The 17,299-nt window shown below is 41.7% G+C and overlaps 3 protein-coding genes across 3 annotated transcripts in view; all 3 read left to right on the top strand.

The window, feature by feature from the left end:
* The window catches only part of LOC146772762 (mas-related G protein-coupled receptor member H-like), a 53,589-nt gene extending 46,228 nt beyond the window's left edge, over window positions 1-7,361 (top strand). Inside the window, exon 2 of the mRNA XM_085639726.1 lies at window positions 6,350-7,361. Within this exon, the coding sequence (XP_085495852.1) occupies window positions 6,350-7,361 (1,012 nt within the window). The remainder of the gene's footprint in view (window positions 1-6,349) is intronic.
* LOC146772760 (mas-related G protein-coupled receptor member H-like) overlaps window positions 1-17,299 on the top strand; it is a 96,395-nt gene that overhangs the window by 46,185 nt on the left and 32,911 nt on the right. The gene's annotated exons all lie outside the window — the stretch shown is intronic.
* LOC146772761 (mas-related G protein-coupled receptor member H-like) lies at window positions 13,864-15,830 on the top strand. Its single transcript, XM_085637410.1, has one exon. The coding sequence runs from the start codon at window positions 13,864-13,866 to the stop codon at window positions 14,869-14,871; it is 1,008 nt and encodes a 335-aa protein (XP_085493536.1). The 3' UTR covers window positions 14,872-15,830.

Raw genomic sequence — 17,299 nt, 5'->3', positions numbered from 1 at the left:
ATTAGTTCATGCAATGTTGTTGGGCGCATCTTTTAGCGTACATTTTCTTAACATGGCATCATAGGATCTGTACTCAGGGGTCCACTGGCGGCAGTAGTTCATCATCCCCAGGAAGGGCATCATTCCTTTCTCGGTGGACATAACGCAGGTAAGTCACCTCTTTTTACTGGTATTTTGACAATGAGGCTTTGTGTCCCCTCTCCTGGAGGTTGTTCAGCAGAGCTACGGGGTCTTTTTATAAAGTAGTATACCATGTGCCCAGGGCCTGCATATTGAATACTACTAGTGGGCTAGAAGCAGTGCTTGTGCCACCCACAGACGTAGCATTTCAAGCCTGTCTTAGGTCTGCCATTGCAGCCTGCGTGTGCAGTTTACTGCTACCTTGGCTTGGCATGTAAAACTACTTCCCAATCCTTAAACTCCCCTTTTACTGGCTACAAGTCACCCCTACAGTAGCTAATAGGGCAGGGGGCTGTGTAAATAAAAGCGGGGCATGTCCTTTTACGTTTTACATGTCCTGGTGGTGTCAAACAAACAAATTCGTTTTTCATACTGTGAGGCCTACTCCTCTTATATCGAGTGTCATTTTACTGATAAAGTTGGTTTCAACTTTACTATTTAAAAATGTAATTTCTAGAATGTAGGCATTTCTCTGCTCTTACAGCTCTATGTGTATGCAACCTAACTTTAATACATTTCTAGGCAGGGTGTCAGCTACACTTTATGACGTCCCTCTCTGTGTCCACAATAACAGACAAACTATTTCACATACTTAAGACAATTCATATCCTAACCTTGGTCTGCAGGGCTAGCTGGTGATACTTTTTAAAACTTTCTCTCCTGCCAGCTGTTTAAACAACTTCATAGTGGGAATACCATTGTGTCTTCCGAGTTCCACTCCAGTGAAAAGTGCTTTTTACTCACAATGTGCACTTGCACCCTGAAAGATAAACACAACAAAAGGTCTCCTGCAAGGAAAAAGAAAATGTTGGGCAGTGGCCAGAGAGAGGGAGAGAGAAAGAAATCTTGACATTTTCACATGTTACTCAAAAAAACACCGCTACATGCAAAAATGTAACAAAACATATATGTGCACATCATCATTTAGTCAATATATAATTTAAATACAGTTATTGATCAATAACTTTCTACATTTGTGCACATTTCAAAATAATTTCCCTCCGTCCCGGTGCAACCTGCCGATCAGATATTCCCCCCCCCCCCCCCCTATATTCCGGGAGGGTTTCTCCTACTAGGGTCCCCTGAGAAAAGAAAATCCCCTTCTGGCACCGGCTCTTCTGCGTGGGTTCTGATCCTCCATAGGGATCCGCCACTGCCAGTTTAATATTACTGACACAAAGTAACTTTAGTTACTCCTCAGTCCCACTTTTTCATTGCCAGCTATATTCTGAGCATTGAAGGGCCACGGCGGCAAGGCACCTTCACTTACCTGTAAGACATTTCACCCCATCAGAGTGTCACAGCAACATTTGTTAGGGCAATACTTTCCCTCCCAGGAGAAAATTAAGGAAACACACCAGACACAGCTGTCAGTCAGAAACAAATTCAAATGTATTTGTAGGTACAAATGCTTACTGGCCAGTAAGGAAGAGGTCAGTGCACACAATGGTGCTCTTCCCAGAGTGACTGGTCTTTGGGCTATATATATGCACGTGTAACACAATCCTAGCAGAAGCGGAAAAAGACACCATGCCAAACATGGCCAATAGAGCAATGCAGAGGCACTGTGTCATATATAATACAGACAAACAGTGTAAGCAAAAAATTAACAACTTAATTAGCAAACTAACAAGGAAGTCAGGAAAAGCGAAGTGCTGCTTTAAGTGGGCTCTGAACAGCTGTTGAAGCTGGTCCAGGTAAGGTCAAATTAGAAGCCTCTGCCGCTCCACGCAGCTTGTTACAAGGAGAAGTGAGATAGTTTGGGTGAGAACTATATCTAAGTATGATATCTATGTAGTGCATTCATATGGATATATGTGGATATATATATTTTTCCCCAACAGATATAAGGGTTTAATGTTTCACAATTTAGCCAAAAATAGTTATCAATGCCGGCATAACACTTGATATGCTTCAAAAAAGGCAACATTTTACATTTTGGAATTCAAAAAGGGGCTTTTAAGATAGCAGAGTGTGTGTGTATGTGTGTGTGTCTGCTGGTGTTGGGAAGGAATATGGAAAATCTTTTCTTTGACCATGACCATGTTTTTTGCAGTCTCATTTTGAAGGCACACCCCTGATTCCCAATGGTTTGTCCCTCGGTGTGTTCTTTGCCTGTCCCGTCCTACCCGTATGAAAGGTCACACCTGAAAAAGGGAAGACGCGATGCCCTCAGTGGATAAATATCTTCCATTCATGCACTAACTATGTTCCTCAACCCAATGCTCATGCATATCATACGTATCAGTGTAAGCTCTGTGTACAAAGTTGGCTTTCACTCCTAAGAGTCCAAATTAAAAACTTACCATTTCAGAGGATGGAGCCTTCTGTCCTACATCACGCAAGAGGGTGGAGGACAAGGGGTCTTCTGCGTCCCCACCCTTGTGGTTAACGAGTCAATGCGCAAGAACAAGCTGGTGCTAAGGAAATGTTGCTATGAATGCAGGCCCAGTTCAAGCTGCCCTTGGGCTGCTGGTCTGGCAGGCTTCACAATGCATTGGACGTGCTTGCGAATATGGGATCAGCATATTGGAGTAAGTCAGTTGCCTCTGTGCACTTAGCAAACTTCATACAGCAGATGTTATGTTATGTTATTAAGATTTATACAGCACACGAATACCAAGCGGTGTCTTGGCGCTAGCAGTCCAGAAAGCAGGCAGGTGAACTATGCATTAAATAGGGCTTTAGGGCTTTATGAAAGGATGTTAGAGATGGAAGATTATTGATGGAAAAGGGGAGGGCGTTCCAAAGTTTTGTATCACCCACAGGAAAGCTTCTACCGCCCCAGTTAGCCTTACTAATCTCTGAGAGAGCATCAATTTTGCCCCTTCAGACCTAAGACATCTGCTTGGGGAGTACCAGTTTAATGACCGATGCAAATGTGACTGCTTTTAGCCTAGATTCCATACATAATAGGAGTGGAGTGGTAACTGAAACTTCCATTAACATCGCTACAGAAAACGCAGCAGACTGAGATTATGAAGATAACAAAGATGTGCTGTGGTTACAGGTAAGTGCTACGCAAATAAATGATGGACAGAATGTTGACTAAATCATCCATTCACCCCCAGTCAAGAGATCTGGGTTAAATACATTGTTTTTTTGCTCACCATGCCACCCCAGTTTAGACCCAGCCATATGCAAATCTGTCTTGACCCTGTGCCTCATGGGAACAGTCCAGACCAAACTGCCAAGCCAGGTTCTCCCTGGACCCGAAATAAGCATCCTGGGACCGGTTTCTGGGTATTACCCTTCATCAGCCAGGCTAGCTTGAATCCAGTGGCACAGTGAGCAAGGGACCTACGTCTGGGCATACCCATCCCACTTAGGGTGAAAAGTGCTACTCAAACAAATGATGGACGGAATGCTGACTAAATCATACATTCACTCCAAGTCAAGTGATCTGGGTTAAATCCATCGTTCTTTTGCTCACCATGCCACCCCAGTTTAGACCCAGCCATATGCAAATCAGTCTTGACCCTATGCCTCATGGGAACAGTCCAGACTGAACTGACAAGCCAGGTCCTCCCTGGACCAGAAATAAGCATCCCGGGACTGGTTTCTGGGTAGACTGATTTGCGTATGGCTGGGTTCAAACTGGAATAACCTGGTGAGCAAAAAAACGATGGATTTAGGCCCAGATCTCTGTACTGGGGTGAATGCATGACATTGTTCTGCATTCTGTCCATCAATTGTTGTTTTTGCATTTGTCACCCCCAAGTGGGACGGGTATGCCCAGATGTGGGTCCCGTGCTCTGCATGTCACTGGAGTCAAGCTATCCTGGCTGAATAGGATGAAACCCCGAAACCGGTCCTAGGGTGCTTGTTACCAGTCCAGGGAGGGGCTGGACTGTTCCAATTGGGCACAGGGTCAAGACTGATTTGCATGTGGCTGGATTCAAACTGGAATGGCATGGTGAGCAAAAAAACGATGGATTTAGGCCCAGATCACTGTACTGGGGTGAATGTATGACATTGTTCTGCATTCTGTCCATCAATTGTTGTTTTTGCAGTGGTTACAGATAAAGCACCAACAGAGATCGTCTTTATGTCAGCATTAGATAGTCATGTCTGTATCATTTTTCTAAGCCGAATCCTGTGACCAGATTTCTGACTTAAAAAATTGAATTAAGTGGAGAATCAATCAATCAAATTAAGCTTTATTCGATTACTTGCAAACAAGAATCATAAAAGCATAAAAAATTTCAAACACATTTTTAAAAAACATCATTCATTTCGCAAACCTACTTGTATGATCATATTTAAAATCCAGATAAATCGATTTTGTCCGGCATCATAATCACATTACTTAGACTCAATAAAAATATTGCTCATGTCAAAATAGTTTTCCTACATATTAAACATTTCTTTAAAAATCTATAATAGCAGCAATAACAAATTCATTTTCTAATAATTGTAAGACCAGAAGTGCGGGACGACATTGTTTAAGACGAAGGGTTCTAAGTATCGGTAAAATGCATTTCTTTCTCTGCGTGGAATAAAATTTACTAAAGAACAATACATGTAGTGTCGACTGTGAGGATGTATCGTCACACCAACATTTACTCAGCGTTTTAGACCAATCATTCTGTTCTGGGCGAACTGATTATTCTGTGTATAAGATTTTGTCTGAAGTGCATTAACATTTATCTATCATAGTCCTTTATAATGATCCGTAAATAAGGCTGAATAGTAAAGGTGATCAACGTAAGTTGATGCGCCTGTACAGTTGTTTTAGTCATAATTGTACAAATTCCAGCTTCTTCTAGTAAACTCATGCAACTATCCGTAAGATCTTTTCCAGTTACAGTACTGAGGGTACTAGGGTCATCCTAATATTCCGGATGACCGAGATTACAGGCAAATTGTTTTATATAGTTCAGCCACTTTATGTGCTTCACCCCATCTAGCTTACAACAGTCCCCCATAACTTGGCGATTGAATAAAGTGTCTTCTGTGGTCCATATTCTGTGCCAAAGAAGAACTGGCTGAATTGTTATAATGTCCGACAAATATGGCATGCCTAACTCTGTGTGACAAATGTGTGTAGAAGTACTAGGTGGAACGGCCAACAAAAACCTAAGAAAAGAGTTCTCAGCCACATGCAAAAGGTTAATGTCGGCATGGCCCCAAATACCAGCACAGTAGGTAGTTACCGAAATGCATTTTGATTTATACATTTGCAGCATCTCTACTGGTGGCCGTTTTCCAAGTTTTCTACTAAAATTCGAGAGGGCTGCTAGTGTAAATAATAGTCTCCTGGTTTTTACGGCCTGAGTCCAGGTCCCCCGTTGATCTACAAAAATTTCCAGGTAAGAAAAGGATTTAGTACATTCAAACATTTTTGTATCTATATAAAAATCTCTGGTCTTATTACTGCCTGTCCCACATTTCATAATAAAAGTTTTAGTTATATTAACTGAAAGACCTAGATTACGCATCTAATTTACAAAACTTGAAATAACCCGCGTAGACCCAGCGGGTTGCATGCCATAAGGACCGCACCGTCTGCGTACATTAATGCAGGAATGGGGCGATTATTCACTAATGGTAGGTCTTGGCACTCCTTCTCTAACACCTGGCCCAGATCATTTATGTACAGGGTAAAGAGAAAGGGTGCCAGGACACAGCCTTGCCTCACGCCTCTCCTAATTCTAAATAATTTAGTGCACTTCCCCCTGCGCCATAGCGAACACTAGCTTTTGCCTCTTGATAAAGTTGTCTTAAAAAAAGTAAAAACAATTCTTCCACCCCCATTCTTTCTAAAATCTGCCAGAGCTTCTCATGTATCACACAATCAAAGGCAGAGGTTAGGTCCACGAATGATAAAAACAGCTTGCTCTTTTTTGCCTTTGTATACTTTTCTAAAAGAACAGCTAAGTTAAGACCTTGTTCCATCGTTCCCAGTCCTTTCCGAAAACCATACTAGAGAACACTAATTATGGAATTATTATCTGCCCATTCTTGTAATCGATTTAAAATAACTAATAATAAGTGTAGAATCATAAACCAGATTTATGAATTTGGTTCTCAGCGCATCACAATTTAGAGAAAGTGCATTGTACGTCAAAAGGGGATCATATTTGCCAGCAATGCTCCTAGTGCACCAACCAGATTCAAGCATGGGGTTTGCTGATCTCTGGTGTTATCTCTCTTCATATTTTTCCAGGTCAATGGAGATGACTGCAATGCATGGAGGTCCCAACATGGAAGATTATCCTACCGTCTTCATGATTACCCCAGATACAGAAGATTACTATGATATTGACTGGGAAATTGACTTCAATTATATATATTACTCTATCATGGCACTCCTGTCCATACCCGTGGTCATTTCTGTCTTTGGTCTGGCTGGGAATGGATTGGTCCTCTGGTTTTTGAGGTTTAGAAATTCTCGGAACTCCTTCACCATATACATCTTCAACCTGGCCATCGCAGATTGCATAGTTCTTGTCTTCCTGTCACTTTTGTGCATACTTTTCTTGATGCAAATGAATGGATTGATTGTTGGTGAAGTGCCTTATAGCAGTGTTTTACAAATAGGTTCTTTTGGGTATGGCACCAGCCAGGGCTTTCTTACCGCCATCAGTGTGGAAAGAGCTCTGTCTGTCCTTTACCCCATCTGGTACCGATGCCGCCGCCCCAAGCACCAGTCCACCATTGTTTGCATTATTGTATGGATTTTTTCATGCTTGATGTTAGCAGCAAATCTTTTGGTTGACGCAAAGTGTGAAGATTGCACAGAACTTGACATATTTGAGGCTGTGATACTTTTTTGTATCTTTCTACCCTTGATGCTTCTGTCGAACGTGTTGCTGCTTATCACTATCTGGAAGAATTCACAAAAGCGTCATCCACCAAGACCTTACATACTCATCCTCTCAACAGTTCTTGCATTCCTTGTCCTCTCTTCACCGTATGCTGTGTTTGATTTTCTTTCTCTCTTTATCAACCTCGATTTACAGGTCACCCAGGCTGTCATTTTCTTCTTCAGCTTCTGCATTAACAGCAGTCTCAACCCCATCATCTACTTTCTAGTTGGTGGCATCAGGCGACATGGGCGTAGGAGCTCTCTAAGGGGGGCCCTACGGAATGCATTCCAAGAAGAGACTGAATCCTTGCAGGATGATGATGGTGCCTCGTCCCCACGGCAGAGTTTCAGAACAAGCTCGTCACTTTAATCCAGATTATTTAGGAATTTAGTCCAAGGAATGACACATAAGAAATGTCTCAACCAGTTACTACTGTTCATGGTTAGGCATCCAAGCTCTCTGGGGCAGCAATATCTAATTATGAGTAATCATGGGCTACTGTGATCATTGCATAGCAATTTAGACTGCGCCTTAAAGGAGGCATTTGGGAAAGGATGTCACATACATCTCTGAACCCAAACAAACTTCATCAAACCAGAAAACATTCTAGAACCCCTGTTGTTCATGAGTATTAAAGATCACAGGACTAATACAAGACAACAATTAATTTTCTCTACACTTATTTTCCCTTCAAGGACTTGTGGGTTTGGAGAATTCTCTTTATTCATTAAACTATATCCTGATATCTGGACAGTGAGTCTACAGTTTGAAGTGTTCCAATAAAAAGAAGAAGGTATTTTTCTTGAAGGAAAATTTCAAATGTTTGCTCAAAGTTCCGTAAATGATTTACCAAATCATCAGAATCAAAATCATCAAATTCAGAAACTCTCGTAACCCCCTTCTGACATCACCTTCTTCAGTCTGCCACACCACTCCTCCCCTTGTAGTACACTGCTGAACTCAGATCTTTTTCCCATCTCTCTAACCAGGCAGATTTACATCTACAGACCAAACTCCTCCTGGACCCATGTTTCTTATAATGAGATCAGACAACCCATCCTGAGTGCATCTGGGCCCTTGGAGGCAGCTCCTAAAGTAGTCGCCCTCTCCAGTCAACTCTGAGTTACATTGTCCCTTCTTATGCACAATCGTGTACTAAAAGGCCACTTATTCAGACAGCCAAACTCCTCTAGCTGGGCATTCCACACCACCACCCGTAAGTGTTAATGATAATAGAATTGGCGGATTATGTCCATAGATCTGTATAGCTTGTCCTGCCTCTTCCTCTCTCCCTATACTCATCGGCAACCATCACCCCTTATCTTAATCAACAACCTCCTGATGATGCATCTTAAGTACCAGTATGTTTGTTATGTTCAACATTTTTGTTTGGAGACCTCCTTCAATAAACAAAATACATTTGCAAATGCATGTTTTGAAAAATCATTGTCTTCATTTGATGCAAAGCAAAAGGAATTGAAATTTGATAAGATTTTGAATTTTCTTCTACGTAAGTGGTAGAGGAAGGTAAAAGATGGTTGTTGGTGCCTGGCTGTTCAGCATTTGAAAAAGAATAAAAGTAATACAAACAATTATAATAAGGCTACTAACCATAATAATAAGACTAATAATACAGTATAAGAAGAGTTTGGGGCAAAATGAGTCCTACCTAAGTAATACGCCAATAAATTAAAAGTGGGCATAATCCCTGGTAGATATGGTACAGAGCTGTATTTTGCAACACAAAAACAGTCATAGCTAAACATAATACAAATCCCACAGCCAAATGCTAAAAATTAAGAAAAATGCAGTAGGAAAAATGACACCCAAATGAGAAAACTCAATTAACATGAGATCTGAATTTTTAAAGTTAGGGATTAATCCCCTTTTTTTTTTAGTGATATATGGCTTAAGTAGGACTCACACTATCCCAAGCTAATATCCCATTTTCTTATACTGTATTATTGTTATTGTGTTATTATTTAAAGGCACGCAGTGTGCTGTCATCTGATTCTCCTCCTGGTCCACAGTCGTCTTGTTCAGCAGCGGTTTCACGGACCTGCCCTGCGTTGTCCTCTTCAGTATATTGTTCTGCAGGTGCAGACCATCACCTCTGTTCAAGTCTTCGTTTTGTGCTTCACTCAACAGAATCAGTTGGTGTCACCGTTCTGTGACACTTGGTGATGGGCCCTCAGTGTCGCCCTTAGGAATGATCTGGTCTGGCCTCTCCTTTTCTGGTGTGTTTTGCAGCTCCTCTGGTGACAGGTGCTCATTAGTTACTGGTACCTCTGTCTCAGTCGCTGGTGGTGCAACGTTGCATCTTGTTCCTTGAATGCATTGAGGGCATCTTTTGACCGTCTGTGGTCCAAACTACCTAGAACTAAGAGAAACATCTTTTATTTATCCTCTCCATGACCATATCTCCAGAGTTGTTTTTGATGGCTTCGCCATTATGGCATGCAGTACTAACTAAAGGCAGAGCATCAGGCCATTTCAGGACTGTTGCATCAGTGGTCTTTACTCATCTATTTTTTATTTTGTTTTGGAGTTCATCCTCTCCACCGGGCCTGAACAGTGGGGGTGGTATGGGATATGGAGTTTACACTCTATTCCCAAACACTCAAACATCATTTGCACAACTGCAATAAAGCCTACCCTCATCTGCCACTATTTATGCCCTGGGGAACCCCAATCCTGAGTATGCTATCTTTCATCAAGCATCACGCAACCATTGCTACATCAATCTTCCTTGTTGGAAACACATCCATCCATTCAGAAATCGTATACACACACACCAGCAACTATTTCAATCCATTCAGTGGGAAGCAAAACATATCTGCAAGTTGATAAAGGGACCCTGTGGTACCAGCAAGTGATCATGTGTAGCAGCGGACCGACCTTTAGAATGTTGGACATAGAAAAGACATTGAGATAAGACTTTCAACTATTGTGTTATACTGTTGTAATGGCATACCCTGCTATGTACCTTGGGGCAGATCTACAAGGAAGTGATGTGTCTGCATATATGCATCAGTTTCCTTGCGTCAGCGCCGAATGTCCTTGCCCCACAATGGATGCGCTTTATTTATAGTACAGTGCTCCATGGCGCAAGGATTAACAGATGCGTCCGAAATTCTGATGCATCTGTTGGAGCAAAAGTGACACGTTGCTGGAGTTGCTCATGAAAGTGATGCAATTCCAGCAATGCTCCACAATAGATGGGGGGGTCCCATTCAAAAACCCCTGCATCTTTCCTTACGCCTGGTCTGAGCAGGTGTACGGATTTTGACACACTGAAGGCGTGCAGTGACACATTGAAATCTTGTAGATTTCACTGCGTCAGTTCTACATGGCTTTTTGCGGAGGAACGCCCACCCTGCATGCATTATACCTGACACAGGTATAATGTGACGCAGGGCTTTACAACGTGACGCATCTCCCTAGATGCATCACGTTGTAAATGGGCAGCAACATTGACGCCGTGGCTGCGTCACACTAGTGATGCAACGGCGGTGCAAAAGTCACGCAAGGGGCATGTAAATCTGCCCCTTTGTGCTTTTCAGTCTGCTGGAGGAACCCTTTGTGTACCACTCATAGTCTGCCTTTTCTAATGCTGTCTGCTGTAAATCTGGTCCTGGTGTGGTGCAATTTTTTTGTACGGTGTCAACATAGTCAAGCTTAGGGGTTTCATTAGAATATCCTATTGCAGGTAATACTACTGCCAAGCTAACAAATGGGCATCTTTTAAATGTGATATTAGAGTTAGACAACTAGGTAACCTCCTGACTGGTGCGCCTGGCGGCCAAAAAATGTTGTGTTGCTGCAGATGACAACACCAACTGTACCAAATGTGGCAGATAAACAATACAAGTATAGTTCAACACAATTGGAGCTGTCCTCTCTGCCATCACAGCTGCCAATGACCAGTCACTGCTGAAGGCAAAGTCCCATAGTAGTATGCCACAGGTATTTTTACAGCTGTGTCAGCACACCATTTACGGTGCCATTTTGCTTTGACACATGGAGATGGAAGAGCAGTGTGTGGTCAGGCAGCCCCAATGATGGCGCAGTGCACAGTGTTTCTTTCAGTTTCTTGAAACAGGTTGCAAGTTCATTAGTTCATACAATGCTGTTGGGCGCATCTTTTAGCGTACCTTGTCTGTAGATGGCATTGTAGCATCTGTCCTCAGGGATCCACTGGCGGCAGTAGTTCATCATCCCCAGGAAGGGCATCATTCCTTTCTCGGTGGACATAACGCAGGTAAGTCACCTCTTTTTACTGGCATTTTGACAATGAGGCTTTGTGTCCCCTCTCCTGGAGGTTGTTCAGCAGAGCTACAGTGTCTTTTTATAAAGTAGTATACCATGTGCCCAGGGCCTGCATATTGAATACTACTAGTGGGCTAGAAGCAGTGCTTGTGCCACCCACAGCCGTAGCATTTCAAACCTGTCTCAGGCCTGCCATTACAGCCTGCGTGTGCAGTTTAATACTGCTTTGACTTGGCATGTAAAACTACTTCCCAATCCTTACATTCCCATTTTACTACATATAAGTCACTCCTAAGGTATGCTCTAGGTAGGTAATGGGGCAGGGTGCTGTGTAAATAAAAGGTGGGGCATGTGCTTTTAAGTTTTCCATGTCCTGGTGTTGTCAAACATACAAATTTTGTTTTCATACTGTGAGGCCTACTCCTCTTATATTGAGTGTCATTTTACTGGTAAAGTTAGTTTTACCTTTATTATTGTATAAAGTCACTTCTAGATCGTAGGCATTTCTCTGGTCTTACAGATCTATGTTTCTGCAGCCTGTCTTCAATACACTTCTAATCAGCTACACTTTGTGCCGTCCCTCTCCCTGTCAACACTAGTGCACAAACTATTTTACATATTTAGAAGAATTCATATCCTTACCTTGATCTGCAGGGCTATCTGGTGATACTTTTTAAACCTCTCTCTCCTGCCAGCTGTTTAAACAACTTTCTAGTGGGCATACCATAGTTTCCTTAGAGTTCCACTCCCATCAAAGGTTCTTTTTACACACAATGTGCACTTGCACCCTGAAAGATAAAGACAACAAAAGGTCTCCTGCAAGTAAAAAGAAATGTTGGGCAGTGGACAGAGAGAGGGAGAAAAAAGAAAACAATCCCCTTCTGGCACAGGCTCTTCTGCATGAGTTCTGATCCTCCATAGGGATCCGCCACTGTCAGTTTAATATTACTGACATGAAGTGACTTTAGCTACTCCTCAGCCCCCTGTTTCATTGCCAGCTATAATCTGAGCATTGAAGGGCTGCGGCGGCAAGGCACCATCACTTACCTGTGTAACATTTCACGGTATCCGAGTCTCATGCCGCCATTTGTTAATGGAATACTTTTACACCCTCCAACGAGCAATGATGGAAACACACCAGACACAGCAGTTAGTGAGCAAAGAAAATGAAATGTATTTGTTGGTACAAATGCTAACTGGCCAGTAAGGAAGTCAGTGCACACAATGCTGCTCTCAGTCTGCTTATTCCCCGAGTGACTGGTCTTTGAGCCATATATGTGTTTGTAATACAATCCTAGAAAAACTGGAAAAGGACACAGTGCCAATCATGGCCAACAGAGAAATGCATAAGCACTGTGCCAAATATAATACAAACATACAGTGTAAGCAAAAAATTAACAACGTGATGAGCAAACTAACAAGGAAGTCAGGAAAAGCAAAATGCTGGTCTAAGTGGGCTCTGAACAGCTGTTGAAGCTTGTCCAGGTACAGACAAATTGGAAGCATCTGCAGCTCCACGCAGCTTGTTAAAATGAGAACCGAGACACAAAACAACATCAGGTGGTTGTGGGATTGAAACACATCTTTACTTATGCATGAGATTTATTTTACTCAATAATCATGATCTCAGTACCCCGGGATCAATAGGGGATCCTAGTTCAACCAGTATCAATATGGACGTATAAATTCATTTGTCTATAGAAACTATTGGAAGCCCATATTAGATACCTCTGGACCCTTTATACATTCTAGAACTAAGAGCACTTTCTGTGACTGTAATGCTCTGGTCTTGTAAAATCTTGGATTGGTGAAGATGCAATTTTAGCCTAGTTCATGTATAAATTTTGCGTTATCACAATGTATATTTGATTCATCTTTCCATATTTCATACGTTTTTCAAATATTTTTCACTTTATATCCATCGAGTTGAATGTGGATTGTCCTTTCGTACTAAACGTGAAAGTTTAAAAAACGTTTGTGTTCAATCATTACTAAAACAAATGTGAGGTAATGAATATTGAGTAAAAAGTACCTCAAGCATAAGTAAAGATGTGTTTAAATCTCACTACCACCTGATGTTGTTTTGAGTTTACAATTGTCTAAGGCCCAAGGTGGTTGTAGTTAACCCCTTCAGTGCCACGCCCTTTCCCCCTCCTGTGCCGGGCGTTGCATTAGTGGGTGGGGATCATGACGAGATAGTCTCGTCATGGGCACAGCGCAACCGTGCTCCATGACGAGACTATCTCGTCATGGGTACAGAAGAGGTTAAGGGCCAAACCCCCCAATTCACACAGTGGTTACAGGTAAAGCAGTAACAGAGATCATCTTTACATTCTTCATTAGATAGCCATGTACGTATCCTGTGACCAGATTTCATGTACTGATCCTGTGACCAGATTTCTGACCTAAAAAATTGAATTCAGTGCAGAATCATAAACCAGATTTATGAATTTGGTTCTCAGCGCATCACAATTTAGAGGAAGTGCATTGTACGTCAAAAGGGGGATCATATTTGCCAGCAATGCTCCTAGTGCACCAACCAGATGCAAGCATGGGGTTTGCTGATCTCTGGTGTTATCTCTCTTCATCTTTTTCCAGGTCAATGGAGATGACTGCAATGCATGGAGGTCCCAACATGGAAGATTATCCTACAGTCTTCATGATGACTCCAGATACAGAAGATTACTATGATAATGAGTGGGAAAGTGACTTTAATTATCTATATTTCACTTTTATGGCACTCCTGTCCATACCTTTGGTCATTTCTGTCTTTGGTCTGGCTGGGAATGGATTGGTCCTCTGGTTTTTGAGGTTTCGAAATTCTCGGAACTCCTTCACCATATACATCTTGAACCTGGCCATCGCAGATTGCATAGTTCTTGTCTTCCTGTCATTTTTTTGCATACTTTTCTTGATGCAAATGAATGGATTGATTGTTGGCGAAATTTTCAATATGGGTGTTTCCGAACTAGGTTCTTTTGGGTATGGCACCAGCCAGGGCTTTCTTACCGCCATCAGTGTGGAAAGAGCTCTGTCTGTCCTTTACCCCATCTGGTACCGATGCCGCCGCCCCAAGCACCAGTCCACCATTGTCTGCATTATTGTATGGATTTTTTCATGCTTGATGTTAGCAGCAAATCTTTTGGTTGACGCAAAATGTGAGGATTGCACAGAACTTGACATATTTGAGGCTGTTTTACATTTTTGCATCTTTTTACCCTTGATGCTTCTGTCAAACGTGTTGCTGCTAATCACTATCTGGAAGAATTCACAAAAGCGTCACCCACCAAGACCCTACATACTCATCCTCTCAACAGTTCTTGCATTCCTTGTCCTATCTTCACCGTATGCAGTGTTTGATTTTTTTTCTCTCTTTATCAACCTTGATGTACAAGTCTACCAGGCTGTCATTTTCTTCTACAGCTTCTGCATTAACAGCAGTCTCAACCCTATTATCTACTTTCTAGTTGGTGGCATCAGGCGACATGGGCGTAGGAGCTCTCTAAGGGGGGCCCTACGGAATGCATTCCAAGAAGAGACTGAACCCTTGCAGGATGATGATGGTGCCTCGTCACCGCGGCAGAGTTTCAGAACAAGCTCGTCACTTTAATCCAGATTACTTAGGAATCTTAGTCCAAGGAATGCCACATAAGAAATGTCTCAATCAGTTACTACTGTTCATAGTTGGGCATCCAAGCTCTCTGGGTCAGTAAAATCTAATTTTGAGTAATCATGGGCTACTGTGAACATTGCAAAGCAATTTAGACTGCGCCTTAAAGGAGGCATTTGGGAAATGATGTCACATACATCTCTGAACCCAAACAAACTTCATCAAACCAGACAACATTCTGGAACCCCTGTTGTTGGTGACTGTTGCAGATCGCAGAACTAACACAAGACAGCAATTCATTTTCTCTACACTTATGATCCCTTTAAGGACTTTTGGGTTTGAAGAATTCTCTTTATTCATATCCTGATATCTGGACTGTGGGTCTACAGTTTGAAGTGCTCCACTAAAAAGAAGAAAGTATTTTCCTTTTCAGAACTGAAATCATAAAATTCAGAACCTCTCTTAACACCCTTCTCACATCACCTTCTTCAGTCTCCCACACCACTCCCCACCCTTGTTGCACACGGCTGAACTCAGCTCTTTTTCCCATCTCACTAACTATGCAGGTTTCCATCCTCTGACAAAACCCATCCTGCACCCATGTTTCTTATAATGTCATCAGACAACCCATCCTGAGTGCATCTGGGCCCTTGGAGGCAGCTCCTAGAGTAGTCGCCCTCTCCAGTCAACTCTGAGTTACATTGTCCCTTCTTATGCACAATCGTGTACTAAAGGCCACTTATTCAGACAGCCAAACTCCTCTAGCTGGGCATTCCACACCACCACCCGTAAGTGTTAATGATAATAGAATTGGCGGATTATGTCCATAGATCTGTATAGCTTGTCCTGCCTCTTCCTCTCTCCCTTTACTCATCGGCAACCATCACCCCATATCTTAATCAACAACCTCCTCATGATGCATCTTAAGTACCAGTATGTTTGTTGTGTTCAACACTTTTGTTTGGAGGGTTCCTTTAGTAATAAAAAAAAATGCATTTACAACTGTATGTTTTGAAAAATCATTGTCTTCATTTGACGCACAGGAAAGCAATTTTACTTTGCGAAGATTTTGAATTTTCAGTTTTCTTCTAGGGAAGTGGTAGGAAGGTAAAAGATGGTTGTTGGTGCCTGGCTGTTCAGCATTTTGAAAAAGAATAAAAGTAATCAAAATAAAAATAATAATCATAATAATAAGATTAATAATACAGTGTAAGAAAATTGGTTTGGGGTACAATGAGTCCTACCTAAGTAATAAGTCAATAAATTGAAACTCGGCTTAATCCCTGGTAGATATTGCATAGAGCAGACAGGCCTGACTTGGGAAAATGTGCAAAGTATTTTGCAACACTAAAACAGTCAAAACTAAACATAATACAAACCACACAGCCGAATGCTAAAAATTAAGAATAATGTAGTAGTTGACAAAAATCAATTAACCTGAGATCTGAAAGTTTGGGATTAATCCCCATTTTTATTTATTGATTTATGATTTAGGTAGGACTCAAACTATCCCAAACTAATAACCCATGTTGTTATACTGTATTATTGTTATGATTCTTATTATTATTAACCCCTTAGCAGTTGAGCCTTCCCCCCCAGCTCTGACCCCTTTTTGGGCTATTTAGGGTAGTTCACGCTTAGTGCTCCATAACTTTATACCACATAAAGTATCCACTCCAAATATACGTCCTTTTCTTTCCAACATCCTGGGGAGTCTGAAGGTACCCAGGGTTAGTGGATTCCCCTGGAGGGAAATAAAACATTAGCCAAAAAATAGTTTGAGTTTGGCTTTTGGGGGAAAAATGGGGAAAAAAAGTTCTGCAGAAGAAAATGTCTGTTTTTTTCCCGCAAATGGCATCAAAAAAGGGTCCGTGGTGCAAAAAAATCATCATCTTCTTACCTTTCGAAAACAGGCAGACTTGAATCACAGTTTTGGTATTATAATGGGAGAGAGACCATTTTTCCTATTTTTTGTTCTTTCAACCGCCTTCCAGTTTGTGGTGGAAGCAGGTGTGAAACCCATGGTGGATCATGAAACGCTATACATTTCTCAAATCTAGACAAAAATGTGAATTCACCAAGGGGTCATTTGTGTAGATCCTGCAAGGATTTCCTATAAAAAGTTACAGTTGATATAAAATAAATATTGAAATTGAGTTAAAAAAACACCCATTTGTGTCTACGTTTTCATCTGTATATTCTTATTACTATGGCAGATTTTCAAAAGCAATATACTGTTATATCTGCTGGACCCATCTGGTTGTGGTGATGTATAGGGCTTGTAGGTTCCCTAAGAAACGATGTACCCAGACCCAATGACCAAGATGCACCTTTTCAATCGTTTTTCGTTGTGCACCAACAGTACAGCAATTTTACTGTAAATTATGAAGAATGGAAAAAGGTATGAAGGAAATCTCTGAATTTCTGA

The sequence above is a fragment of the Triturus cristatus genome, chromosome 12 (assembly GCF_964204655.1).
Source record: "Triturus cristatus chromosome 12, aTriCri1.1, whole genome shotgun sequence".
NCBI lineage: Eukaryota > Metazoa > Chordata > Amphibia > Caudata > Salamandridae > Triturus > Triturus cristatus.
This window is presented reverse-complemented; position numbering and strand designations above follow the sequence as displayed.